The 25661-nt window shown below is 35.7% G+C and overlaps 1 protein-coding gene and 1 long non-coding RNA gene across 4 annotated transcripts in view; one reads left to right on the top strand and one right to left on the bottom strand.

The window, feature by feature from the left end:
* DYNC2I1 (dynein 2 intermediate chain 1) overlaps nucleotides 1–16496 on the top strand; it is a 25989-nt gene extending 9493 nt beyond the window's left edge. For all 3 annotated transcript variants that reach the window (XM_090143133.1, XM_090143132.1, XM_031615973.2), the window contains 15 exons: nucleotides 1458–1560; nucleotides 3392–3521; nucleotides 4029–4140; nucleotides 4497–4591; nucleotides 4896–5025; nucleotides 5893–6065; nucleotides 6596–6758; nucleotides 8235–8348; nucleotides 8959–9020; nucleotides 9720–9771; nucleotides 10818–10878; nucleotides 11132–11228; nucleotides 11491–11622; nucleotides 13087–13310; nucleotides 14426–16496. In XM_090143133.1, the coding sequence (XP_089999259.1) occupies nucleotides 1458–1560; nucleotides 3392–3521; nucleotides 4029–4140; nucleotides 4497–4591; nucleotides 4896–5025; nucleotides 5893–6065; nucleotides 6596–6758; nucleotides 8235–8348; nucleotides 8959–9020; nucleotides 9720–9771; nucleotides 10818–10878; nucleotides 11132–11228; nucleotides 11491–11622; nucleotides 13087–13310; nucleotides 14426–14597 (1820 nt within the window). In that variant the 3' untranslated portion in view covers nucleotides 14598–16496. The remainder of the gene's footprint in view (nucleotides 1–1457; nucleotides 1561–3391; nucleotides 3522–4028; nucleotides 4141–4496; nucleotides 4592–4895; nucleotides 5026–5892; nucleotides 6066–6595; nucleotides 6759–8234; nucleotides 8349–8958; nucleotides 9021–9719; nucleotides 9772–10817; nucleotides 10879–11131; nucleotides 11229–11490; nucleotides 11623–13086; nucleotides 13311–14425) is intronic.
* LOC149917578 (uncharacterized) lies at nucleotides 9783–25661 on the bottom strand. Its single transcript, XR_016467896.1, has 3 exons — nucleotides 25478–25661; nucleotides 18717–18793; nucleotides 9783–10191 (listed from the first exon to the last, which is right to left on the bottom strand). It is a non-coding gene; the product is annotated as an uncharacterized LOC149917578 (long non-coding RNA).

Below are 25661 nucleotides of genomic sequence, written 5' to 3'. Positions count from 1 at the left end.
TTACTAATCATTAAAAATGTGAAGTATAAAAATGTACAGACTAACATTTAATATGTCTTATTTTGGGTAAGGGAAGGATGAGGAGGTCTGGATTTTGGAATGTGTTAGAACAGTTTGAGTCTTCTGGTGACATTCACTGGCCTTCTTTTAATCAAGATTCTAGTCACTGCTCTGATAGGGAAGGAATAAAAAAAAGCATATACTGCTTACGTGTGTAGTTTTGTATCACTTTTAAGATGCAGTCTTACATTTAGTTGATCTGATGCCTCTGAGTCCTAGATCTTTTTATTTAGCAGGCTACACTGTGGTTCCCCTTTACACTCTCTACTTTTGTGAAAGGCAGAATAGCACTGTTGTGGAAAAGAATCTTAGACAAGTTTTTACTCTAGTTATTACAGAGTATGCAGAACTAAGATGGTCATAGAAGAAGAGCATCGTGTTTCTTTGAGCCTTTATGGTATCAACAGATTCTCAGTTAGGTTTTCATCGCAAATCAGAAATACCACCTTGCAAGATGGATTTCTTCTTCTTGTAGTAGATTAATGTAATTCTTATTATTTTACTATTAATATGGAATTGATAACAGAAATCTATTCAAGCTCAGCTCCAGATCTAATGAATATGGAATTCTTATATGTAATGTTTATAGAGAGATTACAAATTCTGAATTTCAGTACTTACTGAATTCTTATAAATTACACACACATATATATTTTTTAATAAAGTTCCAAAGTTTTGTTTTGGTTAAAGTGTTATTAATCATTCTAGCAAAACATTCAGAAGTTTCAAACCCCTTTCACACTGCCTAGTAGTAAGTGCACTCTTCCTCTGAGGAAGTGAAGCATTATGAGTCCTGTCTGGAAGTTAAATATTTAGCTCATTTGGCTTTCACCTGAACAGGGAAGAGAATAAAAGTTAAAATAATATCAAATACTGAACTTAATGTAGAACTTAATTGTTGCTTTGAAAAAAACAAAACAGTATTCACTGATTAGGTTATTCATCCAATTATGCTTCTGTTAATGAGTCTTCTGGTAGCTGTAGAGATGCATTCTTCTTTAGAGATGTAGCATGCACCTGGTGTATTGTGTATGAATTTAGTGTGACTTAAAATTGGTCATAGGTTGTTTTAGTATATACAGGGTAAGAGTGAACCAGCTAACAAGAGAAGAAAGGAAGAGGCCTTTTCTGCATCAGTCTTCTAAAGTGAAAATTACAGTGTTCACTTGTATTGATTGGCTGGTAAAGGGCCATAATAAGGGGAAAAGGCTGGCCAATTACTCAAGCTAAAAAACTTATTATACCAGCGGTGTGCTTGAGGTTGTGTAATATGCCATCTAGTAACTTTTTAGTAGCTTTGTGGTAATAAATCTGTCACTTTTTATACTTTCTTCTTTATGTTTTAGAGCCATGTGAATTGTGAATTATAAGCCTGATAACATTTTATAATATTACAGAAATGCAATACCCTCCTGCCAGAAACTCTTTTTGTGGAATATTGATGGATTTTGAAACAGCAAATCGCAGACAAAGTAGCCAAAGCATGGCTAGCAAGCGGAAGTAAGTGTGTTTTAAATAATCCGCATCAAATGTCTCTTGTTCATTATATTCCAAATATCCGGAGTTTAGAAAGCTGTGAGGTTTAAAGTCAAATATTATTTTGTAACCTGAAAGTAATTAGTTCTTAAGTAAGCTTTGTTATATGTCATTTTACAGTGGAAATTTACCTTTGTATCAGTTTGCATAGCGTTTTATTACACAATGAGTTGCCAGCATTGTCATTTCTCTCTATAATTCTTCAGTCACTTAATTCAATACTGACTTAGAGTACAAAAGAGCAAGCCTCAGGGCTCTGCTGAACTGTAATTTCTTGAAATGTTCAAGATGCTGTGTGGTACATACTGTTTCCAAAATAGCATATTCCCTTTTCAGGATAACACGAGTTGGTGTAAAAACATGTTATTACTGATTTTAAAATGGTTGAGATTTGAGACTTCTGGACTACTCTACGCTAAAAAACCACAGCAATGCTTATTTCTTGTGGAACTTGCCAGTAGCTCCAGGATTTAGCTGAAGCACTGTATATCTCTCTAATTTGCTGTTAAATAAACTGGATACATAAATCTAAGAATCAGTTTTATTGTTAGTACTGGATTCTGTTGCTTTGTGGCTGCTCATCAGTGGCTAATGTTCACAGAAGAAAAACTTAATTGTCTAAGCTTAAATTGATATGCCCAAATTTCATGTGAGTTCATTGGCTAGACATTCTCAATGTACAGTGGAGAGAGATATGGAAATTCAGGTAGGCTCTGTCTGAAGAATCATCTTCTGAATTATTTGTCACTCTCTCCTGATTATGGAAGGAATTTGAGCAAGCAGTTCAGATAAATAACTTCAGACAACTGAAGTCCAGTAAAGTGAATCCCCCCCATCATTGTCTGATTCATATGCCTTTCATACAAATGTATATAGCACCACTTTGTAGAACCTGTATGAATACTATGCATATAACTTTCTTTACATGCTTAAAATGTATATAGCCTATGAAGATAACTAGCATTTTCTTGGAAGCAGAAAAGGTTTCTAAAATTTAATTCTGTGATAAGAAGTTACTACCAATAAGTAGACTGACAGCATTCCATATGCAAGCTGCAGAGCTTTGGACTTGTATATGTAATGATGAGGCTAGTTCATTTAATGTAAGAATTCTCTGAATGTGTCATTTAAGTTTCCTAATGAGGAAGCTATTTGCATGAGTTTGAATTATATCTCAGCAATCTGTTCCTGCAGTGGTTCTGAAGCAGAATTAAAAATAATGTGGATAAAAAAATGCAATAAATATAATTTAACATCAAAAGGGAAATGTGAAAATTTCCCAAATACTCAAAAAAACCAAAAAAGCAGAAAACACTGGAAGAGAGTCTTTTTCTTTTTTAAAGACTATCTTACTGAGAAAATTACAACTCAAATATACATCTGGAACGCTGCTTAAGTTTGGAATTGGCCCTTAACTGCATGAGTTGAACTTATACTAAATATATTAAAGAAATCTGAAAATGAAAAAAGGAAAAAGGGAAAAGACAACAAAAATGTTCCCATTGGCAAGCAGTCTGTATTGTAGCATGAATGTGTACTTCAAGCAGTAAACTTTTGAAATGTAAATGTCTTAACAATTTTATGACATCAAAATGGATGGATTATTGTGTCCATAGTGACAAAAATTGATTTTTCATTAGCCATGTATCTACACAAGTGAAGCAGTAGGGTTTCACACAGATCAATGGATTTTTAAATAGGTGCTAATGCAGAAAATCAAGTTATTTTTCTTGTTGAATGCAGTGTACTTGGTCTTAACTAATTTTGTGTTTCTCTTTTGAAATCTGTTCTAAAGAAAACGGAGTGCAGAGCTTCTCCCACTAATTGATCTGGACTTCTCAGTTAGTTTTTCTTTATTGGATTTGCCTCCTGTAAATGAGTATGACATGTATATTAGGAACTATGGTAAAATGAACACTAAGCAGGTAAGTAAGGAATGTTGTAATATTTTCATCCTGAAAAATGTCTTGTCTTGTTTTGGAAAATACTTCCCCTTGAAAAACGAAGTTATTAAATCTAATAAGGTTGCTCATTAATAAATTGTTACTTTTCATGTCTAGTCTTTTGTTACTATAAAGCAATAATATTAAAGCTTTTGAGCCAAATAGGCCATTTCCTTTCTGCATTAGAAGAGATCTTGCTTCCTTCCCTGTTTTATAAAGGACTTTCTGTATGTTTTTGGCTCCCTGTCCCAGGTATTCTGGGTTTAGTCTATACACATAATATGAAGTGTTTTATATTTTTTCAGTAGGTCAAATAGACTTGGGCAAAATGTGTTTATATGGTTACACTGTTTGTGTTGATATGCTTAGATCTGAATTCAAGAACTGAAGAGGGAGAACGCATCAATTTAAACATGAATATTTCTATCAGTTATATACTGTTGTCATTCTTAGCTGTGTTACTCATCTCACTTTGTCTTTATACTTTAGGCCTATGTTCAGTGTAATGAGGACAATCTTGACAGAGACATTCAGACTGAGGAGGTTGAGACATTGGAGAAATGGACACAGCATCCAGGAGAAAGTGCCCTTGTATCTGGAGGTGAATAATGTTTAATGTTAGTCAATTATAGGTATACACACGTAACCTTACTGTACTGAATCTTCCTAATGTCAGAACTTGTAATGTGTTGACAGAAACCTGCTGTAGGCACTGAGTTCCCTGATGGAGAAAGTGGAGAATATGTGGCAGAAATAGTTTCTTCCTCCTGCATTGTTGGTAGTGGATATGACTCACCAGTAGAGCATGTTCTTCAGTACTATAGTTGCTGCTGAAGAGAAGTAGATTCCTGCTTCTCTCCTTGTGTTTAAAACTTACACTGTTCTTATGGTTTTAATTGATTTCCTTTTGAGTCAAACCTCATGTTTCTTTTTGTTGTTTTTTTCTTATTTTTCTAGGTGCCATAAATGGCCAGGAGATGTCAGCAAATAGAGCTCAATCACCCAAAATTGATTCACTAAGATTAGCAAATTTCCTTCGATCAGCAGGCCAGGTATACTTACATAATTAACATCCATTATGAGTTGTGTGCATAAATATACAATGTGGTAGATCATTCACAGTACTTGTTCTGTCTAATCTAAATAATTTACCTAAATAGTACTTCCTATCAGTGAGATTCATCTCTCTGTAAAGGCATGGAACCAGATCTGTGCTAAGGTGTACTTGGAAAAGCATAAAAATAACATGAGAGTTGGTAAAGGTTTGTTAAATTCATCTGCTTTTTGAAGCCACAATAGGAAAACTGAAAGATAAGATGACCCTTTTACTTCTATATATGTAATTATGTTTGAAAGGTGATTGCTGTTTTGCTAGAGGAAGATCAAGCTGCAGCACAACCCCGATGGAAACAAAGATCTCAACAAACCAGTCTGTCTATTAGTGATAGCTGCTTCCAGTTAAATACTAACCAACCATTCCTCCACGGTAAGGGAACTTTATTCTACACTTCTTAGTATACAGTTTGAACTCTTCCTTTTGCAAAATATCTTGCTCTTTATCATAACTGAGGTAAGAGCAGCACATATCAGGATATAGATGATGTAATGCTAACTTTTCTTTTTGTTCTAATCTTGATGTAACTGGGTACAGAATGGTTTCACATGGGTTACATCCTAGCTGCTGCAGAACCAGAAGTATAGCCACTGATCAGCATGTTGTCACGATGTCCTATTGTATCTTCTTGCATCTGTTGTTGAAAAGCCATCTCACAAGGTGTCATTTCATGTAGACTCGTAGGGCCAAAGTAATAAATAAAGCAAAGTCATTGAATGGGGAAAAATATAACCTGATATATTTGAAGTGCACTGTGTCTTCCCTTCATGAACTGTGAAAGTTCAAATGAAAAGAGAAATCAAAAATAAAATATCTAGAATTATGTGAGGAAGACCTATTATAACCCAGAAAGTAGGTATCCTAATATGAGCATGTGAGTTGAACCAGAATTCTGACCTGTGCTGTTTCCTGTTTGAGACTCAGCTTAATTTTCAGTGTACTTACTGACATCAGGTCAGACTCTTTCACTGGCTTACTTATGCCCAGAATAATCATACTACTAATTTCCTAAATCTATTCCTTTTTGCTTTCTATTCCCTTCTTTTGGATTCCTTCTCTGACCCCTCCTCTTTTCTTGAATAGCATTAAAAGCAATCCACTCTTAACAGAAATATTCTTCGTAATTATGTGTTTGCTTATTTAGCTGTTATGGCAGCTAAGTATGATTTTTCATCTCCAGTGATTCTTTTTTATTTCTTTTCTTTCTCGATTTTTTTTTTTTTTTCCCCAATGTTTTAGACCGGAAAATATCCTGCCTGTATGTCTCTCAAGTTCAGAGGCAGGCACTGCTTTCTGTTCATGGATTACCTGAAAAAGCAGGTGTTGCTTTACTGAACAGAAAGAGCATCATATGTGTTTGGAACATCTGGCAGCCCTCCAGTCCTCAGAAAGTTTTAATATGTGACTCTGAGGTATGTTTTAATAATGCTGTATAGTTGAATAGATGACAATATTATGTATATTCTGTTGTTTTTTTGGGGGTTATTTTTGTCTGGCTGCAAGATACAGCATCTTCTAAAAAAAAAAAAAATCACATTTGAGCCTAGTGAGCAAACAGTATTCTATTTAATACTAGAATGTAGTGATGATCTTTGTTTTGCTGCTGCTTTTCTAATGTCAGTTCCATTTAATGGTTTAAAGGTGAACACAAGTAAAACAGGGGGATCAGATGTTGTCAGGACATCCTGTTACACCTCTCTATGATACAGTTGAATTAATTCCTTCAGCTTTGTGGCAGGGTCTGCAGAATACACAACTGTCTTGACTAGTGAGTGCCTACTACAATTTTTGTGTCCTACTTTTAAATAAATTGTCCTTCTGCAACACACACCTGTAATCTGTCTTTTCTGGATTTTCATGCCCAAGAAGAACGTATTTCAGGCTTATCAAATCATTGATCTTTTCCATTGTATCAATGATGTATATTTTTCCTACTTAACAGGTCTTATGTTGCTGCTTTAGTCCCAGTAAAACAACGTTAGTTTTTGCTGGAACAGTGGATGGTTCCCTGTTGGTGTGGGATCTTCGAGAAGACACAAGGATGCATCCTCACATCACATTCAGTGAAACTGATTGGACATTTAGGGTTCCAACATTTTCCACTGGTTGGTATAAATGTACTCTGATTAGTCACTTTGTGGACAGTGAAACAATTCCACTACAAATTCTGCTAACACTGTTTCTCAGTAGTCTTGTTTAGCCACTGCAGAGGTTATGTTTAGTCTATTGAGGGTGGAGCATGATCCTTTGAAGTCACTACTGAAGAAGCACAGCAACAAATAAGAACATTGTAGCCATTTGTTTCATTGATTAGGAATAGCTTAAATTAGTGTTAATCACATACTGGAAAGCCAGAAGGCAGTTTACTTTCCAGAAGTGTTTGTGGGTGAACTTCCATCCTTTTACGTTTTCTTGTCATTGTGTTTTTCCATTTTTCTACACCTCTGATCCTTTAGTGCATGATCAAATAATGCAGGTTTTTGTAAACTTCTTTATAATCTATAGGTGACAAATTCAGAAGCTACAGAAGTTTATTATGGCATATGAATAATATACTTGTAGACCCAATCCTAATTAATTAACTCTGCATTTGAATTGGTGTATGAGAGCCTCACAATTTATGAATCTGATGGAAATGAATGAATCTTTATGCCTGCCTTTTACCATTGTTTTCTGTGCACATTTAAAAAGAGGAGCAAGTCAATGCTTTTACTGAAATATTCAATGCATGTAGTTGTATGTTGAGAAACTGTGAATCAGATCTTTCGTGCAGCATTTTGACCTTTGATTCATCTCAATCTCATTTGTAATTTGGTGCCATTTTACTTTGTACTGTGTTGTACCCTAGATAGAATAAAAAATAACACACAACCATTTTTTGTTAATGAATGCAAAATTAGTCCCTCTATTTATTTCTCTTTTTCTTGTGAGAAGGAACTATAAATACTACAAATGCACCAAACTTATTTTGTTCACAGGCATATCTAATTGCAGTAGCCATGTTAAAGTAGACATGCATTGGTTGCTGATAGACTTTTGATTTCTTTTAGTAGAATGAAGACGTTTGGACTTGCATTGCACAGTGGGCTGGTAGTCAAACACATGGTGAACTGTTTATTTAGGGATAACTATTGTCAATTAAATAATACTTTGGGAAAGCCATTTTCTTTCAATTTTATCTTTCCTATTTTGTAAGCAGTGATTTATGTTTTCCTCTGTTGCTTATGAAGGTTGAAATTAACATAGTTCTCTTCCTGGTGGCTCTGAAATGGAAGATTTTAATTAAATTTTTGATAAAGCAACATAAATGCTGCAACAGTAATTTGGAAAATTAGAAGTGAAAACGAATGATGAAACATTGATTTTTCTAACAGTGTTTTGTTAATTTAGAAAACTGCAGTATTGTATTTTTACTTTCTAAAAGAAACTTGTAAAGACTTTTTAAAAGCAGCTCACTATGGAGTTCATTATTTGGACGTATCTTTGTAATCATTTTCTGCTATAAGCTAAAAAGTGGTTACAGTTTTATTGTTTTTGTTGAAAATAGTGTGGTGTTTACTTTAAATTATTCTTATTTACAGATGGTATTCTAAACTCAGTCAACCACACCTCTCCTATACTAGCAGTGGAACCTGTCTCAACTCCTCTGTATGCTGATCAGAATTATGGTCTTGCCAGCCTCTTTCATCAGGAGGGTATGTAAACTGCTCTGCAAAGAATCAGTACGTTTGAGTCTTTAGGTATCTAGTAAAATAAATATGTCCTAGCCAAATTCTAGGTTTTTTTAAATTGCATTCTGCCTCGTAAGTTTCTTTTAGTATCAGTTACATAAAGTGTTCTCATTTATTTTCTGTTCTGACTTGTGTTCATTCATTGCAGTTTCACATCAGATGAGAGTGCTTGCTTGTAATAATGTCCGTTTTCAAGACAATATTTTGTTCTTCCACAACAAATGTTATCACTCAAAAACTGCCTTTAGGGAAGTTTTAATCCTTCTTTAATGTCCAGAAATTCCAGTCAGTATCATTAGAGCAACATGTTCTTATCTGACAGCTCTTAAAATGTGTGACTCTAATTGGTGCTTCTTCGTGCACCTTTTGCCTAAATGACCAGCCTTCATAAAGAAGCTTTTACCCTCATGTTCCCAAATTCTCAGGCAGTGTGATAAAGGAGACATTATTAATTCCATTACAAGAATAGAAAAGTTTCAGAGAATGCATTAATGCAGGAAATGTTTAAAATCCTTTGATATCATGTAGGATGAAGGTGATTGTATGGATATGAATTGTTACTGTTCTTCCATAGAAATGTCAGGCCCTCCATTTCAGATAGCTTCAATGGATGAAAATGGAATCCTTAATATGTGGGTGAGTAATATGTAAGTGAAAAGGTAGAATATAACATCAGAATAATATTTAAAAAAAAGCAATGCAAATTTTGTGTTTCTAATGAGAATCTTCTCTCTGCAAAACAGAGCATTGCTAGCCATTCTGTTGGAATTCTCCTCAAAATGTTTGACCTGACTCCCTAATGCTAGGCAAAACTATTAACAGGAACATCACAAAACATGCAATAACTGGTTCTACTTCATAGGAATACGTTCAATTATTTCTAACAGTTGAACAGTGGACCTTGGCTGTCATTCATGCACATTATTTTGTTTGAATCACAGTGGTTTAGAGAGTGTACTGAATGTATGGGAGAAGTCATGTTTGTAATTTATATGAAATAAATGTTGAAGAGGCAAAATGTAGAAATCTTTGGATAAGATTATCCTGCTGGGTTTTTTTTGTTCCCAGTTAAACCAACATGGTGCTAGCTATCATTCTAAGTATAGGAAGAGATTTCCCATTTTCTGCCTTCCATTAGGGAATTTCTGGTGGGCATGTGAAACTATTTTTAGCATTGCAAACCTTGACAGAGAGTAGAGAGTCTACCTGTAATCATTGTAAGGTTAGACTTTAAAGGAATGCTTAAATAGGCATGTCATACGTTATTACAATCATTAAAAAAACTTTAAGGTCTGGTAAATATTTATTTTTTAACGTTGAATATTGACTTTACAGGTAGTTGTAGAATTACAGAAAGTGGATTTAGCTGGCTCACAAACCGATTTAGGTAAGTACTATATAAAACTTTTGAGATTGCGAAGTTACTGGGGAGGAAAAATGGTCTGTGATGACAGCAAATAATCTAGGAGAAAGCAACGTTGTTGAGAAAAAGATTTATTCTGCTATTTTGGGATGTATGGCAGGTATCAGGAGCCTTAGCTTCACTGCTGTCTGAATCTCTTCTGCTAATACTGTGCTGCTGATTGCCACCACAGACAAGCACATTTCTTGTAATGACAAAGAGTACTTGTGTGTCCTCAACAACTTTTCTTGAAGAAATATGTGATTTTGTGCTATTCTTTGTCTATCTTCAGTTTCAACCAAATTTGTTACATTGCTGCTGTTGTTACCTGTATCTCCATTTCAAAAATGATGGTGAAAGTTCTCTTTTTGGTGAGGTATTTAATTCAGTGTGAGGAAGGAGATTCTGTAAGAGGAAAACAAAAGGAAAAAGTCCTTACTGAGTTACCAAATAAAGAAAAATATTTTGCTCTTGGAAAAAATGTGGACTTGCATATTTACCTGTCTGAAAATGGCTGTGATTAAAATTCTAGTTTTAAGCACGTGTAAGCAGTAAAGAATTGCTAACTAGAGTTGTTGATCAGTTTTGTTTTATAATTTTCTGTGCCTTACCTGGCTATGTTAAGTTGCTAACGCTGGGTGTTTCTGTCTGAAGAAGAGTACATTTTAAAGCTATGGTGATGGGCTGAGCATAACTTTAATTCTGCTGGCATTCATTTTCTTTTCATTTGCAAAAACTTTTTGAGTTTGAAGAATTTTGGTCAGTAGTAACATGGGATGAATAACTTCTTGTAACCATTCTTACTGTCTCATTACTGTAAGTAGTTGTGAGGGATCAAGTCAAAGTTAGAACTATATAGATTTTAATTCGGAAACAAATTGTTGTAAATTATGTAAACTTCTTACATATTAACATATTAGAAATTACATCTACAATAAAAAAATTTATTATAAAGTATCCTTATATTTAATAGCTTTGGTTTTATTTTGAGTGCGTGAATTGGTTTAAGTAATTCATTTATATAATTTTAGGCCTAATTCCTGGAGGGAAAGTGAAGTTAGTACATAGCTCTACCATGGAATTGAATAACAGGTAAGAAAATGGTGGCATTTGGATTTTACATGTGCATCTCATAATGCTAATTTTCCCTACACTTTGTTGAATTACTGCTACATAAGGGATATTTCACTATATTTACATTATTTTTTACGTTTTTTTGATGCTTAGATTTCCTAGAGCTATCCATGCACTTTTGGATCAAGAGTTTCTGTAATATTCATGCATAGCTTTAGGGGAAAACTTTTACTATATTCTTATCATCTTTTACCTTTCTGTTTTTTCCTAGTCTTTTCCCAAAGGATGTGTGCCTGAGAATGCCTCAAACACTGAGAGTTAAATTTCTGCCATCTGATCCAAATCATTTCATTGTGGGAACAAATGTTGTGAGTAATATGCTAACATTCACTTTGTTGTCAATTTCGGTTTTGGGTGTGAACCCATTTACTTGAATGTTCATCACAAGACTGTATATAAAATTTGTAATTTGAAAATATTGTCAAAATATGGTTACTTTTGCTAACTATTAATAACCTTTAAAGGTAGCTGTTTTGTGAAGCAAATATATGAATGTAAGCTTTTGAATTACTAGCATTATCTTGTAATATTGATAATGCGAATAATTTTTGCTTTGTTTTGTTTTTGTAGGGTCTGGTAGGCCATGGTACAAGACATGATTTAAAAGTTCTTCCAAAGCTATTCAGACCCCAGGAGAGTAGGATGAGATCAATAAGCATCAATGCAATTGATTTCTTCCCGTTTGGAAAGTCACTCTTTTTGGTATGAAAACATTTTTATTCAATTCAAGTTTATTTTTAATTATGTATAATAAATTATGTATAATAAAATAATTATGTATAATTTTTCAGTGTGGCAAATTTGACTAGATGTGTTAATTGATTTATGTAGCTAATTCCAACTGCAAAGGAGGGTGACAAACAGACATTGTGTCCTGATGTTCTAACTTTGCTTAAGTACAGGATGGAGGATCTGGGTCTCACAGAAGCAAATGTCAATCTGATGGATGCCTTTGGCTTTGTAACTTATTCTGATGTTACTGAAATTCAGCATTACTAACAGGTCTTTCACAGTGATGATGCTTAAGTTGTTTTTCACTCTTATTTGTATGTATTTCAGTAATATAATCATTTTGGAAATAAGATACCTGTGAAACAAATGTCTGTGGAGCATCTGTGGGCATTCCTTGCTATATTTTCCACTTCATGGCTTTGCAGCTGGCCTGCTGACAACCCCTTTCTCTTGGGGTATGCCTGGCAACAAATGGCATCCTGCATGTGGTCAGGTGTCTTCAAACCTGATTCTGCAGTTCCTATTGACACACAGTGTTTTACTCATCTCCCTTGTGGTAGTTTATTCAGTGTAAATTGACTCTAGCTCCATATCTACTTTCTATCTACTTATCCCTGCATATACTTGGTACTTGATCCTCTCTTAAATAATGCATATTGCTAAATATGCTATGATTTACATGACTTCATTGGGATTGCTTGAGGTATAAAATGAACGTATTTGGCTACGGTGTACCAGTGTATCTTGTGTCACTGTGTGCAGTCTCAGAGCTTTCATGTACCTCTGAAAGTTTTGACCTTTTTCACAAGTGTATGTACTTGAAGTGATGCTGATCTAGAGTTTGTATTTGAAGGATCCTTTTGACTGTGAGTACAATTTGCAGAGTCATCTTTAAAAATAATTGTGATTCGAAAATCCTAAGAGTCTTCCTAAAGTGATGAAAGCCACAGTATAACAAAATGTCTGGAATCAGTGATATCTGCCTGCCTTTGGATTTTGCTGTTTGTTATGAATCAGTTTAATATCATTACGCTGTTAAGCACAGTCTGTTTTACTGAAAACGTTTTCTGGTTTTACAGTTTACCTGTGTCACTAAGTAGCCTTCTGAATTGGTCTCAAGGCACAGACCTCAACCTGGGTCAGACTGCTGTCACGTTGTGCTGATCATAGTATTAGTGAAATTGATAGTTTGAAAACTTTTTTAAATGGGAAATTGGAGCTTCATCCCAAGATCAGTGGATTTGATTACTCTAGTATACTCAGTGCAGACTTGCTGCTTTTGAACTCAAGGTCACATTAAAAGTTAAAATCTGGATAGTCTATACAGTGAAATATGATAGATATGTGCCACCCAATTCATATAGCTAATTTTATATGCCTGGAATTGAAGTGATTTTTAACCTGCTTGTTTTCTTCTTTTTTACTGTGGTATAGGTTGGCTGTTCAGATGGAAGCATTAGATTACACCAAATGACATCAGAGTATCCCCTCATGCAGTGGAATGACAGCACAAATGGGCAGCCAGTTATTGCCCTGCAGTGGGCTTTAACAAGACCTGCTGTGTTTTTTGTCCTTGATGCATCATCTAATATTTACATCTGGGATCTTCTGGAAAATGATTTGTTTCCTGTGGCAAAGCAAACTATTGCATCAGAGAAGTAAGTACAATACAGTACTATGCTTTTACCAAAATACTAATATTCTTATGATCTACATTTTGTTTAGAAGTTGAGTGGAGATTTCTTAACATTAAATATTCATTACAATTTGCTTTTCTAATTGTATTTTTTAAACTTGTGAAATTTAGAAAGAGAAACTACATCTAGTGTAATTTTAGTCTGTACTTATTTACATGTTATTTTATACAGCCTGACAAATAAGTAATGTTAGTATAAATCAAAATCAGAAATAATGTTATCACTGGGACAGCTGTTTTTCTGTATGTGGAAAAATTGCTGTTTGCATGTGGAAGATGATGTTACATCCACTGAAATCGGTGGACTGCTTGAGAACAAAGACAATTTTCTGAGTCAGGATCAGCCCCAAAAATACACAAGATATATTGGAGAATAATTTAGATTCCTGTATACATGAAGTTATTCAATATAAAGATACATATTGTGCTAATTGTCACAAACAATAGTATTTTTGGCTAGCATACATTCACCAAGACTAAAAACAGGGCAGTCTCACAGTGCTATTCCTGTAGTGAGTTTACACTCACAGCATACGTAGGTATCCTATGGATTGTAATTCAGAAAAACTAAATTGAACTGATTATGGATCAGTCTTGAGGATTCTCCTTCTTCCCTGCTGGGAACACTTCTGGAAGAATCTCTCTTCCTTATGCTTAAGTTATTTTGGTGAATATCCTTCTAACTAAAAGTTTTCCTTATTGTTTTTCCAGCTCTAGATAGCAAAGTGCTGCTAATTTGGGAAGTAAATGTATTTTTTTAAGTAGTTTTACTCTGTGGCTTAGAAAATACCACCAGAAGTATCCAGTTTATTTTTGCAAGCTTTAAATAATTTTAAGTTAGGATTAGAAGCTGATGATGGAATCTGTGAACAGGGGAAAAATTTCCTCTTACATTTACATTAAGTGATTGCTTCTGGTGAAAGGCTAGAGTACATGCTGGGACTTGAGGAAGGGAGGAATATTACACTATGATAATGAGAAGATACCAGGAATCATTTAGATAAATATGAGTAACTTGCTAAAACATCTTGTCTCGATTAACCATACCACCCTCTTCTTCCTCCTTTTTGATTTCAGTGTTATAACCATGGCTCTACTTGGAGAACCAGAAAAAACAAATGGATTGTTAGGAATTGTGCTGGCCAACGACCATGGAGAGATTGACATTCACTATATAAAGAAGAAATGGGCATTACCTCAGCCTGAGGAATGTGAAAAACTAAATTTGATTCTGTTGCGGTCTTGTTAGAAGCAGAAAACAGTTTGGTACAAAATATTTATGATTTTTGATTGCTTTTAAAATATTTGTAGCATAATTTTGTATATTATTTGTATATATTTAAATAAAATCCATGCATTATTTTAGTTGAAAATATGTATTTTATCCTAAAAATGACAGAATCAAATTTTGCTTATTGTACTAAAAAAGGATGATCTGTACTTCTGTGTTGAAAGAATTTTAGATTTGTATATTTTCCAAAAATTCTTAAAATATATTCCTATAAATGACACTACTGTTTTTCATTATTGCATTCAGAAGTAAATGATTGCAATCCTTTGTCTGGCAAACATAAAATTTTGCCTCTGTGCAAGTAACCTGGATATATTGCAGCTTTTATCTCTGGTCTTTTACACATTAATGCTTGGTAAAGCTTTCTGTTGTCTCTTGAAAAGATCATGCAAACAAATTTACAGTCCACAATGCGTTACTGCTGATTTCATCATGGAACCTTTGCAAATGAATACCTGGAATCTCAAGTTGTCCTGATACATACACTGAAACAAACACTGGAGGTGATGTGCTTGGGACATTTACTGAAATTCTAAATCCTTTGGGATTTCCAATGTAAACTAACCTGTTTAATCCTGTAAATCATTTTGAAAGCTCTTGTAGGGAGAAAGAGGAGAGTTTTTTGTAACGTTCTACTTTTTATAAACTGTTGGTAAAGTTTGGAACAAAATTGCCCACAGAAAATGTTCTTAATTCTTGTAGCCTTTCCAACTTCTTATTTAAAGATTGTGAAAGAAAATGCGGTTTATACAGAACAGAGATTTGGGGAAGAAAATGACAATGGAGAGATAATGTATTCTGAACTTACGTACATTTAAGCAATGTACTTTGCCTTCTAAAATAGACTGAAATAATTTGTAAATTTTAATTAATTCATTGCAACCTTTTTTTTTTCTATATAAAATGTTCCTTAAATTGAACAAACTCGGAGTGGCCACATGGTGGTGCCAAGCCACTGCAGTAAGAGATGAATACCTTATATAATCAACAATATACCACTCTGAGACTGAACTTCTTTTATGCATTCCCTTCTCCTCAAAAACAATATGGAATCAAGAATCACCAAGGTTGGAAAAAACCTTTGAGATCATCCAGTCCAACTGTCCACCTACCACCAATATTTCCCACTAAACCATCCTCCTCAATAAAACATCTAAATGTTTCTGTATCATCTCCAGGGATGGTGACCCCACCATCCCCTGTGCAGCCCCTTCCAGTGCTTGATCACTCTCAGAGAAGAGCTGCAATGCAGAGCCTCATGAAGTACAGTGTGACATATGATATAGTTCAGAGAGCTGCGGTCAGCCATAGATTTTATAATGGGCATGAAAAAGAGCGACTTTCCATCTTCATTGTGGGGTTTCTATAGAAATGTATTTGTCATGCAGGAGAATCTCAGCAGTAGTTGCTTTGCTTTTTTTCCTTTCAAATGTACATTAATGTAAGCATTTCTGACCACGAATCAGAAAAGTATTAAGTATTGGTACGCTGTAATGCAAGGAAAGTATTGCATGAATAAGGACTTGTAAAATTGTTTCAAGCAAAACAGTACTTAATTTTCCATCAACCACTTCTGATGATTGTGAAGTTAACATTGCTAACATAAGGTATTGGATTTTTCTTAAGTCTTAGAAGCAAGCAAAATTGCAGTTAATTAGAAATGAAAAGCTGTAGATGAAAGAAGCCCACTGTTAATTCCTAAGTGTTTTCATATCCACAGCATTTTTCTTGGCAGTTTTGATGTATGTACATATGTATGCAAACACATTCTACTGAATGATCTTTAGTTAGGAGGAAAATAGTGCTATTGTGAAAAATTTAAAACAGTCTTAATAATAAATATATGTATTTCACCATTGGGCAATTTTGGAATACATATTTTTCACAGAATCAACTGTGGATAAAATGCACTGACTCACATAATAGAAACTTAACTCTCAAGTGACATAAAAGCTAAATCGCTATCCGCTCATATTAGTAACTATTATAAAGTATCACCTCTAGATCATTAGCCAGCAAATCCTGGCAGCAAAGCTGAAATATTTTAAATATGCAAAATGCCAGAAAGTTTTGGACAAAGTTCTGCTTTTATTTTCCACTTTATGAACATGCTTTGAAAGCTTTTTCTATTTAGAACATAAATATTAATAGTGTTTTTATTGGATTTTGTCATCTCACAGATGGGAAAATTAAGTTTTCAGTAGCTAAATAAGTTAACAGGAACAGAAATCTTGAATCAGATGGCTCATTTCTTACAACTGTTTTAAAATGCTATTATTAATCTGTCAGCCTATATTTGCTGTCAAGATTGGGAGAACAGGAATAGCATGACTCTGCTTTTGTACCAGAATATTTATTTTTAATTGCACTGAATATGACCATCCTGGCAAATACAATTTTGCTTTAATTAATCATAGCTGTCATTTAGCTAAGATGTGAAAGTCACAGGAGCACCACAGCTTCCACAGCAAAGGGGAGATACTGAAACAGCTAGAATATGTATAGCAGAACATAGCTAAATCATAAAATTATTCTTTTTATAGGCAGATGTTTTTGGTTTTTTTTTTTCCCTGAAGGGGTTGGAAAGTATATTTACATTTGTTCTTCGTGTTGAAATTTGCTGGAATAAAGCAGGCAAATATTAAAGTTTCATTGAATTACTCAGAATGTTGGAATCGGCCTATCTGTAGAATTCACGTGGTCAGGAAGTGAGCAGAATTTGGCCATCAGTGGCACACAAACCAGGGAGAGTTACGAAGATGCTGGAACAGGAAGACAGCTAATGAGCTGTATTTTCATTGCTGGCTGAATTTCCTATCGGGTTTATCAGGACTCTATTCATAGACAAGTGCTTGTCCATGCATTTTCTGAGCCTGTGAGGTCACTGTGAAAGTATTTCCATTTACAGCTGCCCATGAGAAGTCATGAAAATAAAAGTCAGCTAACTTCTCTTTAGCGATTCCTAAATTTTTTAGAAACTATATTGATATAAAATCTTTAATTCCTGAGGTTGGCCTCTCTGTGCCTTATTGAAATCGGTTGAGAAGGACTTACTTCTTGATGCTACAATGGTGAGTTTGGTTAGATTGTTCGGATTGAAAGGGGCCTTTAATATCATCTAGTTCCAACCCCAACTGTTATATGCAGGGACACCTCCCACTAGACCAGGTTGCTCACAGCCCCATCCACCCTGGCACCAAGTCTCTATCCATGACTTGATCATGCATTGTTCTGGACTCTTCCACGAGTGGCCGAGACATCAATTAAATTAAGGGCAGTGCTTAATTGTCCCTCGGGTGTTGTCTGGGCTCGCAGTCACCTGGGGGTCATCCCTTACACCACCCTGTGATTCAAACACTCTGAGGTCTTCAATAGGGATGATCTGCACATTGTGACTACTGGGAGAAAAGAAGAGAGGACACAAGACATTATACATTTAATGACTGCAAGGCCTGTTATTAGAAACAAAAATCCCAGATGTTGCTATACAACTGCAAACAACACCCAGATTCATGAGTTTTTGCAAACGCTTAACTGATCCATCAGTGCATTCAGTGATGCTGTTAGCTTGAGGATAATGGAGAGTGTGGAATACCCACTGAATCCCTTCCTCCTTGGCTCAAGAGGAAGCCCCTTGTAGCTGTACAGTGTGAGCCATTGATGCTTTAAATTTCCTCTCGAAGGCAAACTGTGCTGAACCATCTTGAGACCTCTTACTTGTTTTCCCCAGTGGCTGCTGTAAAGTCAGTGGCCACGGTGAGACCAGATACATGTTGTGGTGGGAGTGAAGTTATAATTTCCCACCTGATGGTTTAAATGGACTGGTATTGCTCATCTGCCAGGAGTGCCACAATATTTCTTTATCCCAAATATGCAGGAGAGGCACTTTACTTGGATGGTCTGTGCTAAGTCATAAATGACCTTGTGAACAGGCTTTTTTTCCCCTGCTGGGGAGACACACCTGTGTTATCCATTGGTCAATTTGTTCTCCTGGAAAAGGGGAGTTTGGGAGTCTGGGCCTGAACAAGGCTGTCCTGTAGTCAGGTCAGTTGTTTGTTGTTAAGGTGATGGTCTTACCATGCAAGTGTTTGAGCTGATTCCAGGTATAACACAGACAGGAGCTTCTTGTTGGTCAGCTGTCCAGGGAAAGTCCTCTTTACAAAGGGAAATAAAAATATGTTGTCACTGTCTGAGCTTCATAAATTGCAGTGTGCTTTGCAGCATTTACTGTGTGCCTCCAGTTGTTAAAACTGAAGCAAAGCTCACTTAAAACAATGGTTACATCCCAGGGGATTTCACAGGTGGAAATCAGGAATCAACACACCAAAGCATAACAAAGGCAATGATATCAAATATAGAAATCACACCCTCAATTGCAGTTTGCAAAAGCTTACCATGAAGTGGCTAATGATTACACACATTTTAAAAAAAACTTCTTTTTTTTCCTTTTTTATTTCTTTAGATCAGCTATGACCAGCAAATTGTTTAAGAAGTCAGCAAATGCTGACTCCTTCCTTGCATGCTTTCCACAGCTTTTTCCCTACAAATGCTGTGATTTACCAAGGTTTTCCTTTTTGTGTTCTGCAGCCGCTGGTAACAATCTCACTATATAAGTGATGAAATTATATTGATTAATGGGATCAGTTTGGGCTGTTTCAAGTGTTCCAATCGATCACTGGTAGTGGGAGCCAGGGGTTTTACTCCAGCAGACACTGCATTGGCAGTAGTAAAGCAGTCTCTGTGTCTGACTATGTCCAGTAATGAAGCAGTCCACATTGAAAAACTTTTTTATATACTTCATAGACTGAATTAAAGCCAATGAAAACCAATGGAAATGCTTCTGTGCAAAATTTGTTTGTCCTCTAAAAACTGTGAGAAGGTTTGGAAAGTAAATCTCTCCCAGCAGGTCTTTATTTTTTCCATTTTCATATACTTGTATTTATAGGCATTGATCACCCCTTGCCTCCAGACACAAACTCTTCTCTCTGTTTGCTTTCAGAATCCATATTGTTTTCTTCTGTACAGTCAACACTACTATGGTTTGATGTCAGCTAATGGGACACTTCAGAGAGGTCAAAGTGTTCAATCTCCGTTCAGTACGTTTAAGGTGGAAAAGTTTCTCTGAACAAGTGTTGAAGAAAATAGTTTGTAAATCAGTAAAATGCTCTGGGTGAATTGAGCTGCACTAAAAGAAAATTACTGTGTGTGGTCTGTCTCTACCTGCTCACAGTGGCACGCCTGAGCTCTCACAGCAAGATAAGGATTTGATAAGATTTGGACTAGATGATCTTATAGGTTGTTTCCAACCTTGTGATTCTAAGGACAGCTTGGAGCATCCTGCTTTCCATCAGATCCATGTTTGGATGACATGGGAACAAGCAGAATGCAGATTTAATAGTCTTGTCCTCTGTGGTGGTGTTAATTCAGGCACTCCAGGACTTGTGCTGTATACACATTTTCCATTTGTAATCAGAAACATTTTCTTCTCAAAATGCAGTTTGCCAATCTCAGTAGTTGAGTGTAATATGGTCCTGAGTTAAGCTGGCTTTAGGCAGTCATGAGGGAAACAGACCAGCCTTAGAGAGGCATTCTAGAGTAGGACTGTTCAGTGATATTGATGGGCTTCGTTCTGAGTGCAAAGAAATCTGGATTTTTGTCTTCATACAGGTTACTGACAGTTACATATAAATTACAGATACTTGCACACAGAAAAATCTACTTTTTTTTTTTATATATATACTTTAAACTTTTTGACACTGTACCTTTAAACTGAATTTCAGCTCCAAATAATTTATAACCTATTATAAGCTAAAGAGGCCTAAGTGCTCTGCTTTCATTTTACGCTGGTGCAACCCAACTGAAACTGGCGATGCTATCCTAATAAAAGCAGAAATAAAGTAATCTTGTAATAGCCCACAGTACCCATTGACATTTATAGCGTGACTATTTTGATTATTTTTCACCTTTAGTTGAACCCTTACTTCTATTGCATTCATTAAATTTTGTAATATATTTGTTGCTTTTTCCCCTAGATGTCAAGTTGTTTTTGCTCTTAGATTTTGAAATATAACAGCCTCGTTGGAAATTAATCCCTTACACTGGTTAGAAAACCTGTTGCTGCTGAATAGGTTTAATACAACAAATGTAGAGCAGTTTGGATGCGTTATTAGCTTTCTAACACAAGGTAGCCACAGGGTTTTTTTAAGAGGCCTTTTCTCCTAGCCAGGAGTTCTGCTTCACCAGCTGATAGTTTCACTGCTATTTCTTTTTTATGGTGCCTGTCGTGTGACCACGCAAAACCATTCAACTACCCTAAGCCACAGCTGCTGTTGCACGCTGGCAGTTTCATAACCTGCCTCCAACTCAAAACTGCAGTGTTTTTTCTCTCTGTGAGAGAAAAAAAAAAAAAAAAACAGCAGCTGGTTTGACATTACAGGACACGTTTTAATCCATGTGGGTCTTCCTGGAGACAGAAGAATGTGTGCTGTTTAGAGACACAGGGATGTTCTTCAAGAATCATGCAGAAAGCACAGTCCATCATCAGGTATTTGTATCATCTTTAAAGAGCAGACTCGAATAATGAACCCTTGCACTGAGCTACATAAAGACTGAAATTATAATGACTACACTCAGTAGAGCAAAATTTTTATGCTGTTCCTTAAGACTTAGGAGAAAAAATTAATAAACTTTCCTCAACTAAAATCGTATTTGACAAGGAGTCAGGAGTCAATTTCTGTTGTACTGAAAAAAGAAATGACCAAGAAAACACTCTTTGTCCCACAGAGCTGACATGATTTGGGTGGAAAAGATTTTTGTTGATTGCTGCATTTATTTGTAATGGTAACATGATACTCACACAGTTGAGCCAAAGGCAGACTGATTAATTCCAGAGAAGCAGAATACAGGCAAAAAATGACTGTGAAACCACCATTGTAACATTCACTTGGAAAATTAAAGATTACTAAGGTTGCTTTAGATATCCAACTATTTTTCACATTAGAGGGCAGCATTAAAGGACTTCATTTAAAGATGAATTCATCCTATGTAATAACATTTGCACCAAGTTTAATGAAATTCTCTCACTAAAGTTGTTGGGATTTGAGTATGGCATTTGCATTGCAGAAAGACTCCACACTGATGTGTTTTTGAGTTTCCTTAGGTGTTCAGTTTACCTGCTCAATTCTTTCAGCTGTTCAGCAAGGAAACTTCACTAGGCAAATACACTGTTACTTACAAGAGGAATGCATGCTGTACAAACACAACTGAAAACTACCTAGTCACAATTTCAAAGACTTAAGAGGCCAGACATTTATGCTTGCTTGAGCTCTAATTCGTATTCTTTTTGTATTTTACAAAGATAAGGATTGCACAATGCACGACATCCTGTCTTAAAAAAAAAAACAAACCTCCAGCTGTTATGTGTTTCCATTGGTCTTTTTGGAAATCTGTCTACGTGAAAATAATCATATTTAGACATAGGTCAGCTTCATCCCATCTCCACTGGCCAAGTGCAAATGTTGAAGAAACAGGGAATAACACAGGAAGCATGTTATGATACTTTTCTTCCAAGTATGGTATGTCTTCCAAGCTTCTGGCAATCTGTGGCATAGGAATTTTCTGACTCACAGATGGTAACAGATCACACTGTTTAAGAGAAAGGAAGACACTTTTTCCCACTAATTCATCCCACAGCTTTTTAAAATCTATTTTTATTTTGGCCTCCGAAAGTTTTGTGGCAGTATATTCTACCAAACAACTATATTGTATAAATGAATACTGTTTTAAGTCTACTGGCTATTCATTTCATTCACCGTGTCCTAGATCATGTGTGATTTGAAATGGGAAAGTTTAACTAGCAGATAAATAGGGAAATGATTTTTTTCCCATGCTGTCCCTGTATATTAATGACTCTTCATAAAGAAATTCTTCCAAATCCTCATCATCCATCTCCCCTTTGAGGTGAGTTGTATTTAGAGAAGGATTTAGGCTCAAATGTTAACTCACTTTCAACTTGCACAGCAGTACAATGAGCTTTTCTGTTATAGTTACACCTGAGAATACCAGTACACTGCACCAGCCCCTGCTGCAAGGACACTTGCTTTAGATAAGGAAGGTAGATAAATGTTGAAATTAGACTCATGCAGAGCCTGGGAGCTTAGGCACTGGCACAGTGTTGTAGTCTATTTGACTCCAGTAGAGGTTACCAATGGAATGTGTCAATTTTTAAAATACAGAATACATATTTTGGCATAGCATAAGATTGGTGATGTGGAAGGTCAACCAAGTCCAGCTGACATGACAGTAGAAATCTATGTTTAATTTTCCCAGACAAATGATCAAGGTAGCCTTCATTTAGAGACTGAAGATTTCCAAAGCAGAGCAGAAATAAGGGAGCACTACAGCTCGGCTGAGCATTACTGGGGAAAGTGAAGAGGTTACCATCTTTACACAGAGAATCTGGAAAAGAACAAACACCTTGCGATCCAGTGGAATCTTTGGGCTTGTCAACTCTTAGTTACATGACACAAATCTCCACAAACCCCAGACAGAAACCAACTCCAGGTTCCTGTGACTTCCACCACTCCTTTGGCACAGCTGTACCCAGTAAGCCTCATCAATCAGAGGATGGGCTGCCTTTGTCCTTATTGCTGGCTGCTCAGCTGACCAATATATGGATTTGTCATTTTGACAACAATAAGTGTGTGGCTTTTTAGTGTTTTGCTTGTGAATGTCTCTGGAGAGATGTTCCATTTCAGAGTGAAAAAAAAACCAAAACAAATGGATATCCACGCCTGAGTTACAAGAGATGTGGTAGAGTATGTGATGGGAATGAATCCTCTGCATAGTGCAGTGGAAAAGCTGTGAATCTTTGGAAAAGAACATATTATCTTCGAGTTTACATACGAGAGCAATACAGTTTTTCTTAATCCTGGCACAGTAAGCATCTTTTTATTCTAAATTATATTTACTCATTCCAAAATATTATTATTATTATTTTTGAAGCTTTTCAGATGGAAACTAGAAAATCAGAATGAGTCAAGGTAACACATTAACATCTATTGGATTAAATTGACAGTTAATGAGTTTGTAAGAAATTTTTTGATAAGACAATTTACTGGTAAGTACTGATTGTCATTGATGTTTGAAGTTGAAGGTCATGGAGAACAGTGACATCATCAAACTCTTAAGAACCAAAGGCAAGATGTAGTTTTCTTGTTTCCAAGACCCACTTTCCAACATACTGCTGAAATGTTGAAGTGAGAAGGGAATATGGAAAATACCAACCAGAGGAAGTTTTAAATATAAATGGAATCAAATCATATATATTTTCTGTACACATACACACTTTCCCCTGTTCACAATTTAGATATCCGATATCTTAATTTAGGTGATTTAGAGATCTAAAATCCCTATACCCACACTGTACCTATGTAACACCTTTCTATACACTCACCCAGCTGAACTGAATCATTGCAATATTTTGCCTTTTCTTAGCACGTGTTCACAGTGACTCCGAAGGCGAAGCTCACAAATGCAATGAACACCATTGCACTAGACAGGTAAGTTGAAGCAAAACCACAATCCCCAAAGGATCCACAAGCCTCAGCAAGGATTATCTTGGTCTCTGGGGCCAAGAAGCCCCCTTTGTTAGCTTAGCCTTCACCCATACTCATGGTTGTTTCCACCATCAAAACAGTCATGTCTTTGATTTAAAGCACTTTTGTATTTTGGTTTACAAAAATCTCTACTCATTATTTTGTCAGCTTGTCACATCCATTGCAATCAGGCCATAGCAGTACCCAGTGAACCAGGTTAGTGGGAAAAATCTGTCAGAAAGTTTGATGCTTGACTTAAGACTATGGCTCATAAAGCTCTGCTACCCTAAAATAATTATTAACTGCTGAAATCAATCTCAAGTAATTTTCTGTTCCAAATTAAAGTGCATCTTTGCAGCATAATTAAGTAATTTAATTTACAGACATAGTTATTATTTATGCTTATCATTCATATATTATAAGTAGTTTGCTACAATCTACATTTCTAAGTTTGATGGGTACATTAACATACATAATTTAAATCAATAAATTCTTAAAACTTGAACATCCATAATGGCTCAGCTAACAACCACTTTAATGCCTTTAAAATATATTCTAACATACTGTGATTGTCACTCAGGCTATTTTCACTATAGCACGTACACATCAATTTGGAATAATAGCAATAACATCACTTAACATATTATTTAAAATAATGTTTCTAATATAGAATAAAATCATCAACAGAAAAGAGGGAAGGCAAGAAAGGGGAACCGTTTTTTACTGGTTGCATAAAGAACAGGCAGATATATCCAACTGCAGGAAGCTGCTCACACAGAATTTTGGAATTTATTGAAATATGTTTTGACTTATGGATCAAAAGCAGGGAGACTAAACAGGCTGCAGAGTGGGATCATGAATCAAAAACCATCATGGATTTACTAGCATTTGTTTTCCATTTGCATTATAAGCTTTTGAGCATCATTTGAATTAAAGTCTTTACGTGTTTACAACCCTTAACTCTGGTGACTGCCCAGCAGCCTTGCAAGGAGCTACTGGAATCTCACATACTGTATTTAATGCTCAAGTAGCACAGAAACAGCTGCCTTAGAAACACTTTATATGGAACAGTACAGCCACCCCTGCTGATGGAATCCAATTTTCCATGATGACCACCCAGTTGTGAGCCTGTGAAAATAATGAACTGCAGGTGTCAGAGCAACACTGCTATGCTGCTGCAGTGATGTACAGCAGTGGTGTAATTACTGGCACACCTGTGGAAAATAAAAAGGAAATACTCACAAATAAGTGGAAAATAAATATCAAATTCTACCAGTCTCGCCTCTTGCAGTTCTTCATGAATGCTGAGGAGGAGACAAAGTGTGAGGCACCAACACATTGGGAAAAGACAGGCGCTCAGAAAGGGGCTGAGCTCTGGGCAGGATTCAGCTCAGTAGGCAGCGTGCAGGGCTTGAGGGAATCAGCA

Source organism: Phasianus colchicus, chromosome 6 (genome assembly GCF_987193195.1).
Source record: "Phasianus colchicus chromosome 6, bPhaCol1.hap1.1, whole genome shotgun sequence".
Taxonomy (NCBI): Eukaryota; Metazoa; Chordata; class Aves; order Galliformes; family Phasianidae; genus Phasianus; species Phasianus colchicus.
The sequence above is the reverse complement of the archived record's forward strand: the minus strand, read 5'-3'. Positions and strand labels throughout refer to the sequence as shown.